Source organism: Taudactylus pleione, unplaced genomic scaffold (genome assembly GCF_031769625.1).
Source record: "Taudactylus pleione unplaced genomic scaffold, aTauple2 ptg000133l, whole genome shotgun sequence".
NCBI lineage: Eukaryota > Metazoa > Chordata > Amphibia > Anura > Myobatrachidae > Taudactylus > Taudactylus pleione.
In genome coordinates, this window is record NW_028284535.1 from 2,996,527 (window position 1) to 3,013,028 (window position 16,502).

Consider the following 16,502-nt stretch of genomic DNA (forward strand, 5'->3'; position numbering starts at 1 on the left):
ACAATATATCGGACGGTCCATACACGCTGCACGATCTGGTGTACGACCGCCTGATATGTCGTTACCCCCGCCGCATTCAGAACCATGGTGCTGCCTGCCAGATCTTCAGATTGGCCTGCACTGCAGGCTGATCTGAAGACGCAATGAACGACACACGGGAGTCGCTCCGATTCAGGTCAAAACGGCAAATCATCCAATACATCGCCCAGTGTGTACTCAGGGCCTGATTCAGACCCGATCACAAGCGAATAGCGCTCGCAAGCGAGTCGATGGTGGCCCAGTGCGCACGCGCAGTTGCGCGAGCCCCGGAGCGAGCGCAAAAAGCACTCGCTCCGTGGCTCACTACAAAAGGGGCGGCTGTTGATGTTGATCGACAGCTCGCCCCTTTTGTAGGCGTGGCCGGGGGGTGGCTTCACAAACGGAGGCGTTCCCAAGCGAACGCCTGTCGTTTGTGGGCGGCCCCACTGACATCACCGGTGATGTCAGTGAGAGAGCTTCCAGCTCTATTAGAGCCAGAAGCTCTCTGGGGCTTGCGGCCACAAGACCCTACCACAAGGGTCTCATCGCAAACGCCCAATATCGTGACCATCATCCTGGCCGCTCACAATAGCTGTGGGTGGCTTTTTGCGAGCGCCTCTGAATCAGGCCCTCAGCTTTAGAGAAACTGGCACTGTCCCTGTAATTTGCAGCAGAAGAATAAATATACAAAAAACAGCACTAGATGTAATAATAATATCAATGGTAAAGAGTTATCAGGGTTAATACAGTAACTTACATTTCATAATGCATCTTGTGCTCTTAGCATCTTGTGCTTCAACATGATGACTGTGCTTAGTGGCCATAGAAACAGAGGAAAGAAGAAAAACTCCATAGCCTTGGCCTTAACACTTTTTCTCACAACTCCAACAAAGTCTATTTCATAAAACTATACGTTATGGAACAGACCTAGAATGTTAGTCCACTGGAAGGCATTATTACCTGCACAGAGAGTGGCCATGCCATAACTGGACTGTATAGCATACTTAGGGGTATATTTACTAAAGTGCAGGTTTTTAGAAGTGGCGATGGTGCCCATAGCACCCAATCAGCTTCTAACTATGGGGCAGGATGCACTAACATCAGAGATCTTTACATGGCATTACCCAATAGGAGCCTATGGGGTTCTATTCGTGACCCATACCCTGGGAGAAAACTAAGCAGACCCCTCCCAGCACCCCCAGCGGTGCATGTCTTCCTATGCATGCGCATGAGGACGCCAAGGGGACTTCTATGTCATAGATCCGGAAGACCCTCACTCACAAAGGACAGCTCTTACCGAGACAGCTGTACTTTGTGATTTTCTTCATGCATACCGGCGTAATTAAGGGTGGTGGGATACATCGACTCCCGAATGCGATACGTCATGCACCCCACCCATTATCTACTACTAGGTGCTATATAAATGATACATAGAATTTGATTGGTTGGGCAACATCTCCACTTTGGTAAATATAGCCCTTACACTGTTTTCTGATCTGGGGTGGGATGCATTTCGCCGGTCATCGCATGCATGCCGGCATTGGTAACGCCGGTATGCATGATGATCACTGCAAAGGACCGCTCTGTCGGTAAGAGTGGCCCTTTGCGGTGGAGGGACTTCCAGGTCTATGACCCAGAAACCCCTCCGCTGTCCTTCTGCACATGCGCAGAAGGACGCGCGTGCCGTGAGGGATGCTGGGAGGGATCCGATTGGATCCCTCTACCAGCACTCTGCGGAAAGAAGCCCATAGGCTTCTATAGGGTGACGTCAACAGGAAGATGGCATTACCCACCACAACCAAGGGCCTGATTCAGACCCGCTCACTATCTGCGTACGCTCCCTGGATGTGTATACAAAATTGTCAAAGTGACACCACGGGACGCTCGCCCACCATGTCTTAGCGAGCGGCCACTTTGAGCATACGCCCAATCGCACAGCCAGAGCCGCCCACCAGCACACATCATCTCCAGGAAGTGTATTAAAACATTGGTACATCGAGCACCATCGGATGCTAACGCAGTGCTTGCGGTTGCTTTACCCTACCGCAATCACTGCGAGGAAATCAGTGTAAAGAAAAGGAAAGTGATGTGTACTATGACGCTGCCTGTTAATTATGCACGCCTCTAAAACGGCGCTGAAACACTCAGGCACGCCTGCGTTTGCACCTCCACACCCCCGTTATTAGTGTCCTGCCCCTGTTACCACCCACAAACGGCCTCTCCTGTCACTCATTACCCTGGGCTGCCTTTGCTGGGCGAGCGAGAGGGTTGCATTCGCAGTGTGTAGTTCGCGCACGCGCAGAACGAAGCATGCACATGCACGTACGCAGAACATCGGGCCGCTTGCGAACGCACAGCGCGAGCGAGCGGCTCTAAATCAGGCTAAGTCCGGAGTGCATTGCACTCCGGGGCTTAGTGCATATGAGAAATGTGATCAAACCCACATTTTCAGGGTTTGACCGCATTTTTCCCATTGATGCATCTCGCCCCTGCTCTTTGGGAAATCAGAGGAAGGGAGGGTCCAGGTGTAAAGGGCGGTGTGGTGCTATGAATTGCGTCATTGCGGCCTTGTGATGTAAAGCTGGAATTGCAGCAAAAACATCACAGATGTGGCATGTGGGGCTATCACACTTTGCCTACTACTATTTACTGGAGAAGTGTCGGGATGCTGAGTGGTTAGTCACTCTCCGAGGCCTTGGGAGAACTCCACCACCAGGAGTCTGCTGGAAATATTGGGTGGGTGGGCCAGTACGCTGCATGGAATAGTTGAGTTATTTAAAAACTAATGCACACCTGCAAAACTCACAGCAACAAAGCAGACATTGGCCTTTATTTTCTTACTAGTTCTAGATCAATCTAAGCCAGGGGTAGCCAACCCTGGTCCTCGAGAGCTACCAACAGTGCATGTTTTCCAGGTCTCCTCACAGAATCGCAAGTGAAATAATGAGCTCCACCTATGGATCTTTTCAAATGTGTTAGTGTGTAATGAATACACCTGTGCACCAGCTAGGTGGTCTGGAAAACGTGAACTCTTAACGTGCATACACACGTAAGGATTTTTTGAACAATTTAACTATAACAACGTTGTTATCGTTCAATCGTTGAAAAAACTGTTCAGTTCCTGAGTTATAACGATGAACGATTATCGTTCATTCGCGTTCCCGTTTGTAGTTTGTAGTTCATTCTGACTGACCAACTGAACGATTTTCATTAAGGGAAGTTACAAAAATCGTTTGTAGTTCAAAAAATGGTTCATTACACTTTAAAAAAATCTGACAGAAAGACGTTATTTTAATAAGGGGCAGCAGTGACCAGGGAAGAGAACCGCACCAGCCATTAGACCATATTAACCGCAATAAAGTGCTAATGAATAATTATACAGTAGATACTGTGTAACAATATTTACAGTTACAAAAAAAGCCGGAGACAAATCAGATAACGTTTTCACTCACGTCAGAGGCTTCTCCAGCCGGCTCCTCTGAGACCCAATAACTTCCCCGAGTGTGCAGAACATCTGACCCAGGAAATCCTGCAGGGCAAAGACACACAGAGGTAATGATGGTGGCCGAGTGTAGCCGCATATATTGTATAACGGAAATATATATATTTTACATATTTTTTATTTTTCAGTTTTCAAAAGTTTCACAGCATATGGGGTCAACTACAGATCAATATCACATCGGTACCATATAAAGAGTAACAAGTCTTAGAAAACACAACATAAAACTCCTTCTAATAACATATATATATATATATATATAATACTTCAAAAAATAGATACATATTCGTCAAATCATTTCCAGAGGGAAGGAGGGGAGGGGGCAAAGGAAGAAAGGGAAGGGAAAGAGTGGGTCAGAGTTGATGGAGACAAAAAGGGGCAAAGGTGACTAAAAAATGTTGACGGGTCTGGGAAGGCTGGAACGTAAATAGATATATCTATATCTGACACCTAGGGTCTAGGGTCTTATATGAGAGAGAAGTCTGAAACTACATCAAACTGAACCAAGTTGCAAAAAAGTCTGAGTGCTTCTCTAGGGCAGTGTGAAAAACATCTCCCATATTCCTTGGAATCCGAACTTCCGGGATCCATGTCTATCTGAGCCGCGGCTCGGGTATTCCCGCCAGCAGGGCCGGCTCCAGGGTTTGGAGCACCCTGTGCCGGCCCTTGAGAAGGCGCCCTAATATCGCGCGCGGCAAATTTTGGGGCGTGGCCTAATCACCATAGGCCACGCCAACTATGTGACGTTATGCGGGCACGCCTCCAAATAACGTGAGGCTGGGGGTAAAGCCCAGCACTCCGTCACTGGCTGGGCTTCCCCCAGCCCTCTCCCGTCAGTGAATGGTTGCCACGCGCAGCACGGCATCCATGCACACTCTGGGGGTCCGGCACCGACGCACAGCTGCGGCGGAGGGGGTCCCCAACCTCCCAACTTGACCACCCGCGGGCCACTTCGGCTCGTGGGTGAAACAGTGGGACAGTACTGTCCCGCTGAAATTGGGATGCTGGGGAGGGGTGCCGCCCCTCTACGGGTGGCTCCCTTGTGTGACCGCACTGGTCGAACACCCATCGAGCTGCCCCTGCTCGCCAGAGTCGGATTCCAAATCGAGGCAAAACATCATCCTCTGGGCATCAGATTCTCGAGGTTTTTAGATTCGATATATTAGGGAGCTGTGCAGTGACTCGGTGCCATTTCACTCCAGTCCAGGAACGCTGCTGCGATCTGCTCAAGTGGCTGTGCTAAAGTGGCTGTACTAAAGTGGCTGTGCTGAAGTGGCTGTACTAAAGTGGCTCAGCTAAAGTGGCTGTGCTGAAGCAAAAGGGGGTTTGACACTAGCACTATATAGTATAAGTCCACCTCTTTCTGGCTATAGTCCACCTCATAAATAGATATATATGTAGATAAAAGGAAGGGTATAAGCGCTCACCTTGTGGATGTATATGTGCTGTGTCAGAGTGACTAATACAATGTTCCTAAGGCACGCTGATGTATGCTATACTCTGCCCTGCTGCTGTATGCTATACTCTGCCCTGCTGCTGTATGCTATACTCTGCTCTGCTGCTGTATGCTATACTCTGCTCTGCTGCTGTATGCTATACTCTGCTCTGCTGATGTAAGTGGCTGTGCTGTGTCAGAGTGACTAATACAGTATGCTGCACCTCAGTACGCACTATACCCCAGTATGCTGCACCTCAGTACGCTCTATACCCCAGTATGCTGCACCTCAGTACGCTCTATACCCCAGTATGCTGCACCTCAGTACGCCCTATACCCCAGTATGCTGCACCTCAGTACACTCTATACCCCAGTATGCTGCACCTCAGTACGCTCTATACCCCAGTATGCTGCACCTCAGTACGCTCTATACCCCAGTATGCTGCACCTCAGTACGCTCTATACCCCAGTATGCTGCACCTCAGTACGCTCTATACCCCAGTATGCTGCACCTCAGTACGCTCTATGCCCCAGTATGCTGCACCTCAGTACGCTCTATACCCCAGTATGCTGCACCTCAGTACGCTCTATACCCCAGTATGCTGCACCTCAGTACGCTCTATACCCCAGTATGCTGCACCTCAGTACGCTCTATACCCCAGTATGCTGCACCTCAGTATGCTACGCTCTATACCCCAGTATGCTGCACCTCAGTACGCTCTATACCCCAGTATGCTGCACCTCGGTACTCTCTATACCCCAGTATGCTGCACCTCGGTACGCTCTATACCCCAGTATGCTGCACCTCGTAACGCTCTATACACCAGTATGCTGCACCTCGGTACGCTCTATACCCCAGTATGCTGCACCTCGGTACGCTCTATACCCCAGTATGCTGCACCTCGGTACGCTCTATACCCCAGTATGCTGCACCTCGGTACGCTCTATACCCCAGTATGCTGCACCTCGGTACGCTCTATACCCCAGTATGCTGCACCTCGGTACGCTCTATACCCCAGTATGCTGCACCTCGGTACGCTCTATACCCCAGTATGCTGAACCTCGGTACGCTCTATACCCCAGTATGCTGCACCTCGGTACGCTCTATACTCCAGTATGCTGCACCTCGGTACGCTCTATACCCCAGTATGCTGCACCTCCGTACGCTCTATACCCCAGTATGCTGCACCTCAGTACGCTCTATACCCCAGTATGCTGCACCTCAGTACGCTCTATACCCCAGTATGCTGCACCTCAGTATGCTACGCTCTATACCCCAGTATGCTGCACCTCAGTACGCTCTATACCTCAGTATGCTGCACCTCAGTACGCTCTATACCTCAGTACGCTCTATACCCCAGTATGCTGCACCTCAGTACGCTCTATACCCCAGTATGCTGCACCTCAGTACTCTCTATACCCCAGTATGCTGCACCTCAGTACGCTCTATACCCCAGTATGCTGCACCTCAGTACGCTCTATACCCCAGTATGCTGCACCTCAGTACGCTCTATACCCCAGTATGCTGCACCTCGGTACGCTCTATACCCCAGTATGCTGCACCTCGGTACGCTCTATACACCAGTATGCTGCACCTCGGTACGCTCTATACACCAGTATGCTGCACCTCGGTACGCTCTATACCCCAGTATGCTGCACCTCGGTACGCTCTATACCCCAGTATGCTGCACCTCGGTACGCTCTATACCCCAGTATGCTGCACCTCGGTACGCTCTATACCCCAGTATGCTGCACCTCGGTACGCTCTATACCCCAGTATGCTGCACCTCGGTACGCTCTATACCCCAGTATGCTGCACCTCGGTACGCTCTATACCCCAGTATGCTGCACCTCGGTACGCTCTATACCCCAGTATGCTGCACCTCGGTACGCTCTATACCCCAGTATGCTGCACCTCGGTACGCTCTATACCCCAGTATGCTGCACCTCGGTACGCTCTATACCCCAGTATGCTGCACCTCAGTACGCTACGCTCTATACCCCAGTATGCTGCACCTCAGTACGCTCTATATCCCAGTATGCTGCACCTCAGTACGCTCTATACCCCAGTATGCTGCACCTCAGTACGCTCTATACCCCAGTATGCTGCACCTCAGTACGCTCTATACCCCAGTATGCTGCACCTCAGTACGCTCTATACCCCAGTATGCTGCACCTCAGTACGCTCTATACCCCAGTATGCTGCACCTCAGTACGCTACGCTCTATACCCCAGTATGCTGCACCTCAGTACGCTCTATACCTCAGTATGCTGCACCTCAGTACGCTCTATACCCCAGTATGCTGCACCTCAGTACTCTCTATACCCCAGTATGCTGCACCTCAGTACGCTCTATACCCCAGTATGCTGCACCTCAGTACGCTCTATACCTCAGTATGCTGCACCTCAGTACTCTCTATACCCCAGTATGCTGCACCTCAGTACTCTCTATACCCCAGTATGCTGCACCTCGGTACGCTCTATACCCCAGTATGCTGCACCTCGGTACGCTCTATACCCCAGTATGCTGCACCTCGGTACGCTCTATACCCCAGTATGCTGCACCTCGGTACGCTCTATACCACAGTATGCTGCACCTCGGTACGCTCTATACCCCAGTATGCTGAACCTCGGTACGCTCTATACCCCAGTATGCTGCACCTCGGTACGTTCTATACCCCAGTATGCTGCACCTCGGTACGCTCTATACCCCAGTATGCTGCACCTCGGTACGCTCTATACCCCAGTATGCTGCACCTCGGTACGCTCTATACCCCAGTATGCTGCACCTCGGTACGCTCTATACCCCAGTATGCTGCACCTCGGTACGCTCTATACCCTAGTATGCTGCACCTCGGTACGCTCTATACCCCAGTATGCTGCACCTCGGTACGCTCTATACCCCAGTATGCTGCACCTCGGTACGCTCTATACCCCAGTATGCTGCACCTCAGTACGCTCTATACCCCAGTATGCTGCACCTCAGTACGCTCTATACCCCAGTATGCTGCACCTCAGTACGCTACGCTCTATACCCCAGTATGCTGCACCTCAGTACGCTCTATACCTCAGTATGCTGCACCTCAGTACGCTCTATACCTCAGTACGCTCTATACCCCAGTATGCTGCACCTCAGTACGCTCTATACCCCAGTATGCTGCACCTCAGTACTCTCTATACCCCAGTATGCTGCACCTCAGTACGCTCTATACCCCAATATGCTGCACCTCAGTACGCTCTATACCCCAGTATGCTGCACCTCAGTACGCTCTATACCCCAGTATGCTGCACCTCGGTACGCTCTATACCCCAGTATGCTGCACCTCGGTACGCTCTATACCCCAGTATGCTGCACCTCGGTACGCTCTATACCGCAGTATGCTGCACCTCAGTACGCTCTATACCCCAGTATGCTGCACCTCAGTACGCTCTATACCCCAGTATGCTGCACCTCAGTACGCTCTATACACCAGTATGCTGCACCTCAGTACGCTCTATACACCAGTATGCTGCACCTCAGTACGATTTATACCCCAGTATGCTGCATCTCAGTACGCTCTATACCCCAGTATGCTGCACCTCGGTACGCTCTATACCCCATACCCCAGTATGCTGCACCTCGTTACGCTCTATACCCCAGTATGCTGCACCTCGGTACGCTCTATACCCCAGTATGCTGCACCTCGGTACGCTCTATACCCTAGTATGCTGCACCTCGGTACGCTCTATACCCCAGTATGCTGCACCTCGGTACGCTCTATACCCCAGTATGCTGCATCTCAGTACGCTCTATACCCCAGTATGCTGCACCTCGGTACGCTCTATACCCCATACCCCAGTATGCTGCACCTCGTTACGCTCTATACCCCAGTATGCTGCACCTCGGTACGCTCTATACCCCAGTATGCTGCACCTCGGTACGCTCTATACCCTAGTATGCTGCACCTCGGTACGCTCTATACCCCAGTATGCTGCACCTCGGTACGCTCTATACCCCAGTATGCTGCACCTCAGTACGCTCTATACCCCAGTATGCTGCACCTCAGTACGCTCTATACCCCAGTATGCTGCACCTCAGTACGCTCTATACCCCAGTATGCTGCACCTCAGTACGCTACGCTCTATACCCCAGTATGCTGCACCTCAGTACGCTCTATACCTCAGTATGCTGCACCTCAGTACGCTCTATACCTCAGTACGCTCTATACCCCAGTATGCTGCACCTCAGTACGCTCTATACCCCAGTATGCTGCACCTCAGTACTCTCTATACCCCAGTATGCTGCACCTCAGTACGCTCTATACCCCAATATGCTGCACCTCAGTACGCTCTATACCCCAGTATGCTGCACCTCAGTACGCTCTATACCCCAGTATGCTGCACCTCGGTACGCTCTATACCCCAGTATGCTGCACCTCGGTACGCTCTATACCCCAGTATGCTGCACCTCGGTACGCTCTATACCGCAGTATGCTGCACCTCAGTACGCTCTATACCCCAGTATGCTGCACCTCAGTACGCTCTATACCCCAGTATGCTGCACCTCAGTACGCTCTATACACCAGTATGCTGCACCTCAGTACGCTCTATACACCAGTATGCTGCACCTCAGTACGATCTATACCCCAGTATGCTGCATCTCAGTACGCTCTATACCCCAGTATGCTGCACCTCGGTACGCTCTATACCCCATACCCCAGTATGCTGCACCTCGTTACGCTCTATACCCCAGTATGCTGCACCTCGGTACGCTCTATACCCCAGTATGCTGCACCTCGGTACGCTCTATACCCCAGTATGCTGCACCTCGGTACGCTCTATACCCCAGTATGCTGCACCTCGGTACGCTCTATACCCCAGTATGCTGCACCTCAGTACGCTGCGCTCTATACCCCAGTATGCTGCACCTCAGTACGCTCTATACCCCAGTATGCTGCACCTCAGTACGCTCTATACCCCAGTATGCTGCACCTCAGTACGCTCTATACCCCAGTATGCTGCACCTCAGTACGCTCTATACCCCAGTATGCTGCACCTCAGTACGCTCTATACCCCAGTATGCTGCACCTCAGTACGCTCTATACCCCAGTATGCTGCACCTCAGTACGCTACGCTCTATACCCCAGTATGCTGCACCTCAGTACGCTCTATACCTCAGTATGCTGCACCTCAGTACGCTCTATACCTCAGTACGCTCTATACCCCAGTATGCTGCACCTCAGTACGCTCTATACCCCAGTATGCTGCACCTCAGTACTCTCTATACCCCAGTATGCTGCACCTCAGTACGCTCTATACCCCAATATGCTGCACCTCAGTACGCTCTATACCCCAGTATGCTGCACCTCAGTACTCTCTATACCCCAGTATGCTGCACCTCGGTACGCTCTATACCCCAGTATGCTGCACCTCGGTACGCTCTATACCCCAGTATGCTGCACCTCGGTACGCTCTATACCCCAGTATGCTGCACCTCGGTACGCTCTATACCCCAGTATGCTACACCTCGGTACGCTCTATACCCCAGTATGCTGCACCTCGGTACGCTCTATACCCCAGTATGCTGCACCTCGGTACGCTCTATACCCCAGTATGCTGCACCTCGGTACGCTCTATACCCCAGTATGCTGAACCTCGTTACGCTCTATACCCCAGTATGCTGCACCTCGGTACGTTCTATACCCCAGTATGCTGCATCTCGGTACGCTCTATACCCCAGTATGCTGCACCTCAGTACGCTACGCTCTATACCCCAGTATGCTGCACCTCAGTACGCTCTATACCCCAGTATGCTGCACCTCAGTACGCTACGCTCTATACCCCAGTATGCTGCACCTCAGTACGCTCTATACCCCAGTATGCTGCACCTCAGTACGCTCTATACCCCAGTATGCTGCACCTCAGTACGCTACGCTCTATACCCCAGTATGCTGCACCTCAGTACGCTCTATACCCCAGTATGCTGCACCTCAGTACGCTCTATACCCCAGTATGCTGCACCTCAGTACGCTCTATACCCCAGTATGCTGCACCTCAGTACGCTCTATACCCCAGTATGCTGCACCTCGGTACGCTCTATACCCCAGTATGCTGCACCTTGGTACGCTCTATACCCCAGTATGATGCACCTCGGTACGCTCTATACCCCAGTATGCTGCACCTCAGTACGCTCTATACCCCAGTATGATGCACCTCGGTACGCTCTATACCCCAGTATGCTGCACCTCGGTACGCTCTATACCCCAGTGTGCTGCACCTCAGTACGCTCTATACACCAGTATGCTGCACCTCAGTACGCTCTATACCCCAGTATGATGCACCTCAGTACGCTCTATACCCCAGTATGCTGCACCTCAGTACGCTCTATACACCAGTATGATGCACCTCGGTACGCTCTATACACCAGTATGCTGCACCTCGGTACGCTCTATACCCCAGTATGATGCACCTCGGTACGCTCTATACCCCAGTATGCTGCATCTCAGTACGCTCTATACCCCAGTATGATGCACCTCGGTACGCTCTATACCCCAGTATGCTGCACCTCAGTACACTCTATACCTCAGTATGCTGCATCTCAGTACGCTCTATACCCCAGTATGCTGCACCTCAGTACACTCTATACCCCAGTATGCTCTATACCCCAGTATGCTGCACCTCAGTACGCTCTATACCCAGTATGCTGCACCTCAGTATGCTCTATACCCCAGTATGCTGCACCTCAGTACGCTCTACACCCCAGTATGCTGCACCTCAGTACACTCTATACCTCAGTACGCTCTATACCCCAGTATGCTGCACCTCAGTACGCTCTATAACTCAGTATGCTACACCTCAGTACACTCTATACCTCAGTACGCTCTATACCCCAGTATGCTGCACCTCAGTACGCTCTATAACTCAGTATGCTGCACCTCAGTACGCTCTATACCCCAGTATGCTGCACCTCAGTACGCCCTATACCCCAGTATGCTGCACCTCAGTACGCTCTGTACCCCAGTATGCTGCACCTCAGTACGCTCTATACCCCAGTATGATGCACCTCAGTACGCTCTATACCCCAGTATGCTGCACCTCAGTACGCTCTATACCCCAGTATGCTGCACCTCAGTACGCTCTATACCCCAGTATGCTGCACCTCAGTACGCTCTATACACCAGTGTACATGCGTAAAAGCACTCCACACAGTGTGAGCCGAGCTGCCAATGTTATTGAGGTTAATAATACCCACCAGCCAGGGGTGCGCGGGATAGCCCCGGGCTATCAGCCCAGGCAGGGCAAGATTAAGGCTTGTGAGGGCCCTGGGGCATCTAAGTTGTGGGGGCCTCATCGATAAAAATAGCTACGGCCCCACACAACGACTACTATGCCCCTTGCCAGTGGCAAACACAGGATTTTGAGAGGGGGGTTAGAGAGAGAGAGTCGTCGGTAACTAGGTGGTGTGCTGGATGTTCGATATCGATCATCCAGCACACCAGGGAGGGTGCATAACGATCAGCCAGCGATATCATATCGCTGGCTGATCGCTACGTGTGTATGCACCATTAATAGGATCTATGACCACTGGCGGGTCTATTTGCGAGGGGGGGGAGGGTCAATTTATAACTGGGGCCTATGGACATGAGGAGGTGCGAGCCCGCTCCCAGCCCCCCCAGGCATATATCTTTTTTAAATAAAATATTGAAGTTTATTTTTAAAAATACTTTCTAAACTCTATTATTTCTGTTAACAATGTACTAAACATAAAAAGGAGAAACTATGTGAAAGAAAATGAGCTGCCAGCATTACCCACTTACACCGTGTGACGATGTGCCGCGCCTGTTTTCCCACCTCTTATTTTCCTGTACTTTATTTTTATTTCAGACCAAACTATAGGCTTTTTTATATCAGGGCAGGTGATTCCTACTGTAACATTAATGGAGAAACACAGGAGTAGAACCGTATGACACATTAGAAATGCATTGCTTGTTTGCAGTAATCCCAATGTGTAAATATTTTCCCTTTGACAACTGTTTGCAGGAAGGGTTTTTTATGCCTTTGACGGCCATTTTATTAATGGTTCGACATGAGCAGTTCCCGTGAGCTGCATCACCTGGCATTCAACGGAGCAAAAATGCCCCCCAGGCACAGATCAGATGGTGCTTGTAATAACCCCATGAGGATGGCAAGAGGTATATACCCATGGATGATCAGAGCAGGCGGAGGACGGGATGGAGCATATACAGTGGCGTCTCACTTAGGTGTGCACACGGGGCCTTGAGTCACGTGGGGCCCCTTTGCCCCTTCGCCCTGCCCCCAGTGCATTTACTTAGCTGGAGGCTGCCCCTGCAATTGTTACAGTGAAGTTTCCCGGAAATATGGCGCCATATTACTGAAGTAGTAACCGGAATTATGGCGCCTGCGCCATATTCCAGAGATGTTGCCAGCACAGTTTTTAAGTATGAGGGGAGGGGCTCGCAGAAAACTCGACACGGGACCAGTCCTGTTTTAAAACGCCCAATGAATATACAGCTGAAAATAATAGTAATAATAAAAAGATGCATCTAAGGACCTGATTCAGACCCGCTCGCTAGGAAGCGTTTGCACGCAGCTGGCCGATTTTCACATTATGCGTACGCAACGCAGTGCGCGTGCGCGAACCAGTGCGAGAGATCGGGAAGCACTCGCTCACTGCGCATAGACAGCCCAGCAGAGTGAGTGACAGGGGGAGCAGTTTGTGGGTGGTGACAGGGGCGGCCATTAAAAACGGGGGAGTGGAGGTGCGAACACAGGCGTGAATAAGCGTATTAACGCCGTTTCAGAGGTGTGGATAATTAACAGGCAGAATCATAGTGCACGTCACCTGGCTGGTTTTTAGACTGAAGTGCATCCGATGGTACTCCATTTAGCAATGGTCACATACACTTCCTGGAGATGACGTGCACAAGTGGGCGTCTTAAGACAGGCCAATGGCCGTCTGCATACACAGAGCGATTGCACGCCAAGACATAGTGGGCGTGCTTATGCCTTGCCGTGCGATCATCTGCCTTGCCGTCACTTAGCCAAATTTGCATACGCTTCTAGCGAGCGTACACATCTAACGAGCGCGTCTGAATCGAGCCCTAAGTTCCATCTTGTAACTCTCTGCTTTGTCCCTGGCAGCAATGTGTTTGGTCCTTGCACTACTGTTTTGATATATTAATTTTATAAGAGTAGACACATAGAGCTCGATCCAATTAGGCGCGAGTTTGCAAATGCACGTTTGTTTCATGACACTTGCACACGTCGCACGAGTTCTAGCTCCCGAGAAATGAGCAGCAATCCTGTTATAAATGCCAATTTCTGCCACTCGCAGCGAGTGTGTGTGAATTCTCTATAAAATGCAACCTGGGAGAAGTGCATGAAAAAATTAGGGAAAACACCTGGACTCCAGAAAAGTGGTAACTGAGATAGCCGAACCATGAAGAAGGCGGTTAGTGGCCATTAGGAAAGTACTGGAGGTTTTTAAAGGCAAAAATTTGCTGATTTTTGCATTTTCTTTTTAAACAATAAAAAAATTATAAAAAGCAAACTTATACAAATGAATAAAACAAAATGAAAAAGTAAAAAAGGTGAAAACAAAAAAAATGCTTATAAATGTTACTTGTGCATCTCAAAGGGACAAAGGGGTAGATGTACTAAGCCTTGGAGAGAGAGAGAGAAAGTGGAGAGCGATAAATTACCAACCAATTAGCTCTTAACTGTCATTTTTCAAACATAGGCCCGAATTCAAGTAGCCACGAAAAGTCCCGGACATTTCACCTGTTGTACCTTCCGCCACCTTCGCCTGTTTGGGACACGAATTTGCGGCATGTGCGTCCCCGGGTTTCGCCCTATTCAATTGCAGAACAGGTGAAAACGCAAATAGGCGAATGCATAACGGGGAAAGTACTGAACAGAATGAGGGAATAAGTCTGTACCCCAAAATAAGACGCACTGACACTGGAAATCATTACAGATGTGTACTATTAGCCCTAGTAAATGTACTTTGTGTCCTTAAGTTGTGTTAAAAGCTTTCTAGAAGCTTTTCTGTAAAAGTGGGGAAGAATGACATAAAACAGTATTTTTGGGTGAAAATAGTCCAGTCAGATTTGGGGTACTTGAAAATGGGTGCTAACATATTTGTGCGTCTCTAAAGTGCACTTTTAAAAAATGTGAAAAATTCACCTGATGCATGCACCTGTAATCCTAAAAACAAATGCCCCATCCATACAGCCCCCCAAGAAACCTATTTTGCTAGTTTCTATCCTTGTCCCCCACTTTTTTTTTTTATTTTGCCCCAAAAATCACATGTCTTCTTTGGGTGTTCTGAGGTAATTTTTTTTTTATTTTTTTTTGCTGAATTGGCCTTTGGGGGGGTGTCCTTTTCCCCACATTTGCACCCCAAAATAGAGATTTTGCACTTTTTTCCGCCTGCCATCCATTGGAGAAACTTTTCCGGCCGGTCTCAGTGCATTCAGTTTCCGCTTAGACGAAAATGTCCTGGAATTGAATTTGGAGATGAGACACAAAAAAGGCAAAAAGCGGCAATAGGCGAAACTAATTGAATCTGGCCCATAGTCTGTAAAGTGACAGGGGCTGATTAGTCTGTACTTTATCTCTCTCCAAGGCTTAGTACATCTGCCCCATAGACACAGATACAACACAGGAAGATACAGGTTGGAATATTAGTATAAGATCAGTGGCGTATCTCTAAAGGACCTGATTCTGAGTAGCACACAAATGGTGATGTACACGGAGTTGAACGATTTTTTGGTACTGCTTGTGCATGGACGCCCCCCAAAATCTCGTACGGCGAATTCGTCACAGTGTTTATGCACAGAGGCCCGATGCGATTGTAACAGAAATGTACTGGAAATATGCCGGCCGTTTGTGGGAGCTTTCATGGAGATGCTGCATCTTATGGGAGTGTTATGGGCGTGTTGCACCGCGTCGGCAACTCAGGCGCGTAATCGCTCACATTGGAGACCGTACTCTGGTGGAAAATCTGTACCTAGCATAGGGCTGGTGTAAGTTTCGATGGTGGGACCGATGGTAGCATCTAAAGAGGCACTAAGCGGGATTATAGGGTCTATAGATGCTAAAAGTGGGAGTCGCAGTCCTTGCACAGTCAGAGAGCACGCTTGTACACCAGGGGAGGGTCTGATATTAGCATTAGCCTAAAGTCGTATACGTAACTACGGCCATAGATGCTAGCAGCAGGGGATGCGGACACAGGCCCAATGTGTGCAAGGGGCCCGCAGCGCTCTGTCCCAATATCAGTTACTTTCCTCCTATCCCTCCTGCTGCCGTCCGCAACGTTATTGATGCCTTTGTAAATATGGCGCTGTCATTTTTCTTTTTCTTTTTTTAAGTAATCAGCAGAAATATAACTATGGCACCGTATATATGAAGATAAAGGCGCATTATTGCGCATACAAAAGGCTCGATCCAATTAGGTGCGAATTGCGAGTAGATTGTTTCTTTAAACTCGCACACTTCGCCGCGAAGTTTGCTCCTGAGAATTCTCCAATCCAATTTAAAACGCCTATT

General features: G+C 49.9%; 1 protein-coding gene across 4 annotated transcripts in view; it reads right to left on the minus strand.

Annotated features, from left to right (window-relative positions):
* Positions 1–16,502, minus strand: part of CPNE9 (copine family member 9) — a 384,344-nt gene that overhangs the window by 216,307 nt on the left and 151,535 nt on the right. For all 4 annotated transcript variants that reach the window (XM_088473286.1, XM_088473287.1, XM_088473288.1 and 1 more), the window contains one exon: positions 3,471–3,547. In XM_088473286.1, coding sequence (XP_088329412.1) covers positions 3,471–3,547 — 77 coding nt within the window. The remainder of the gene's footprint in view (positions 1–3,470; positions 3,548–16,502) is intronic.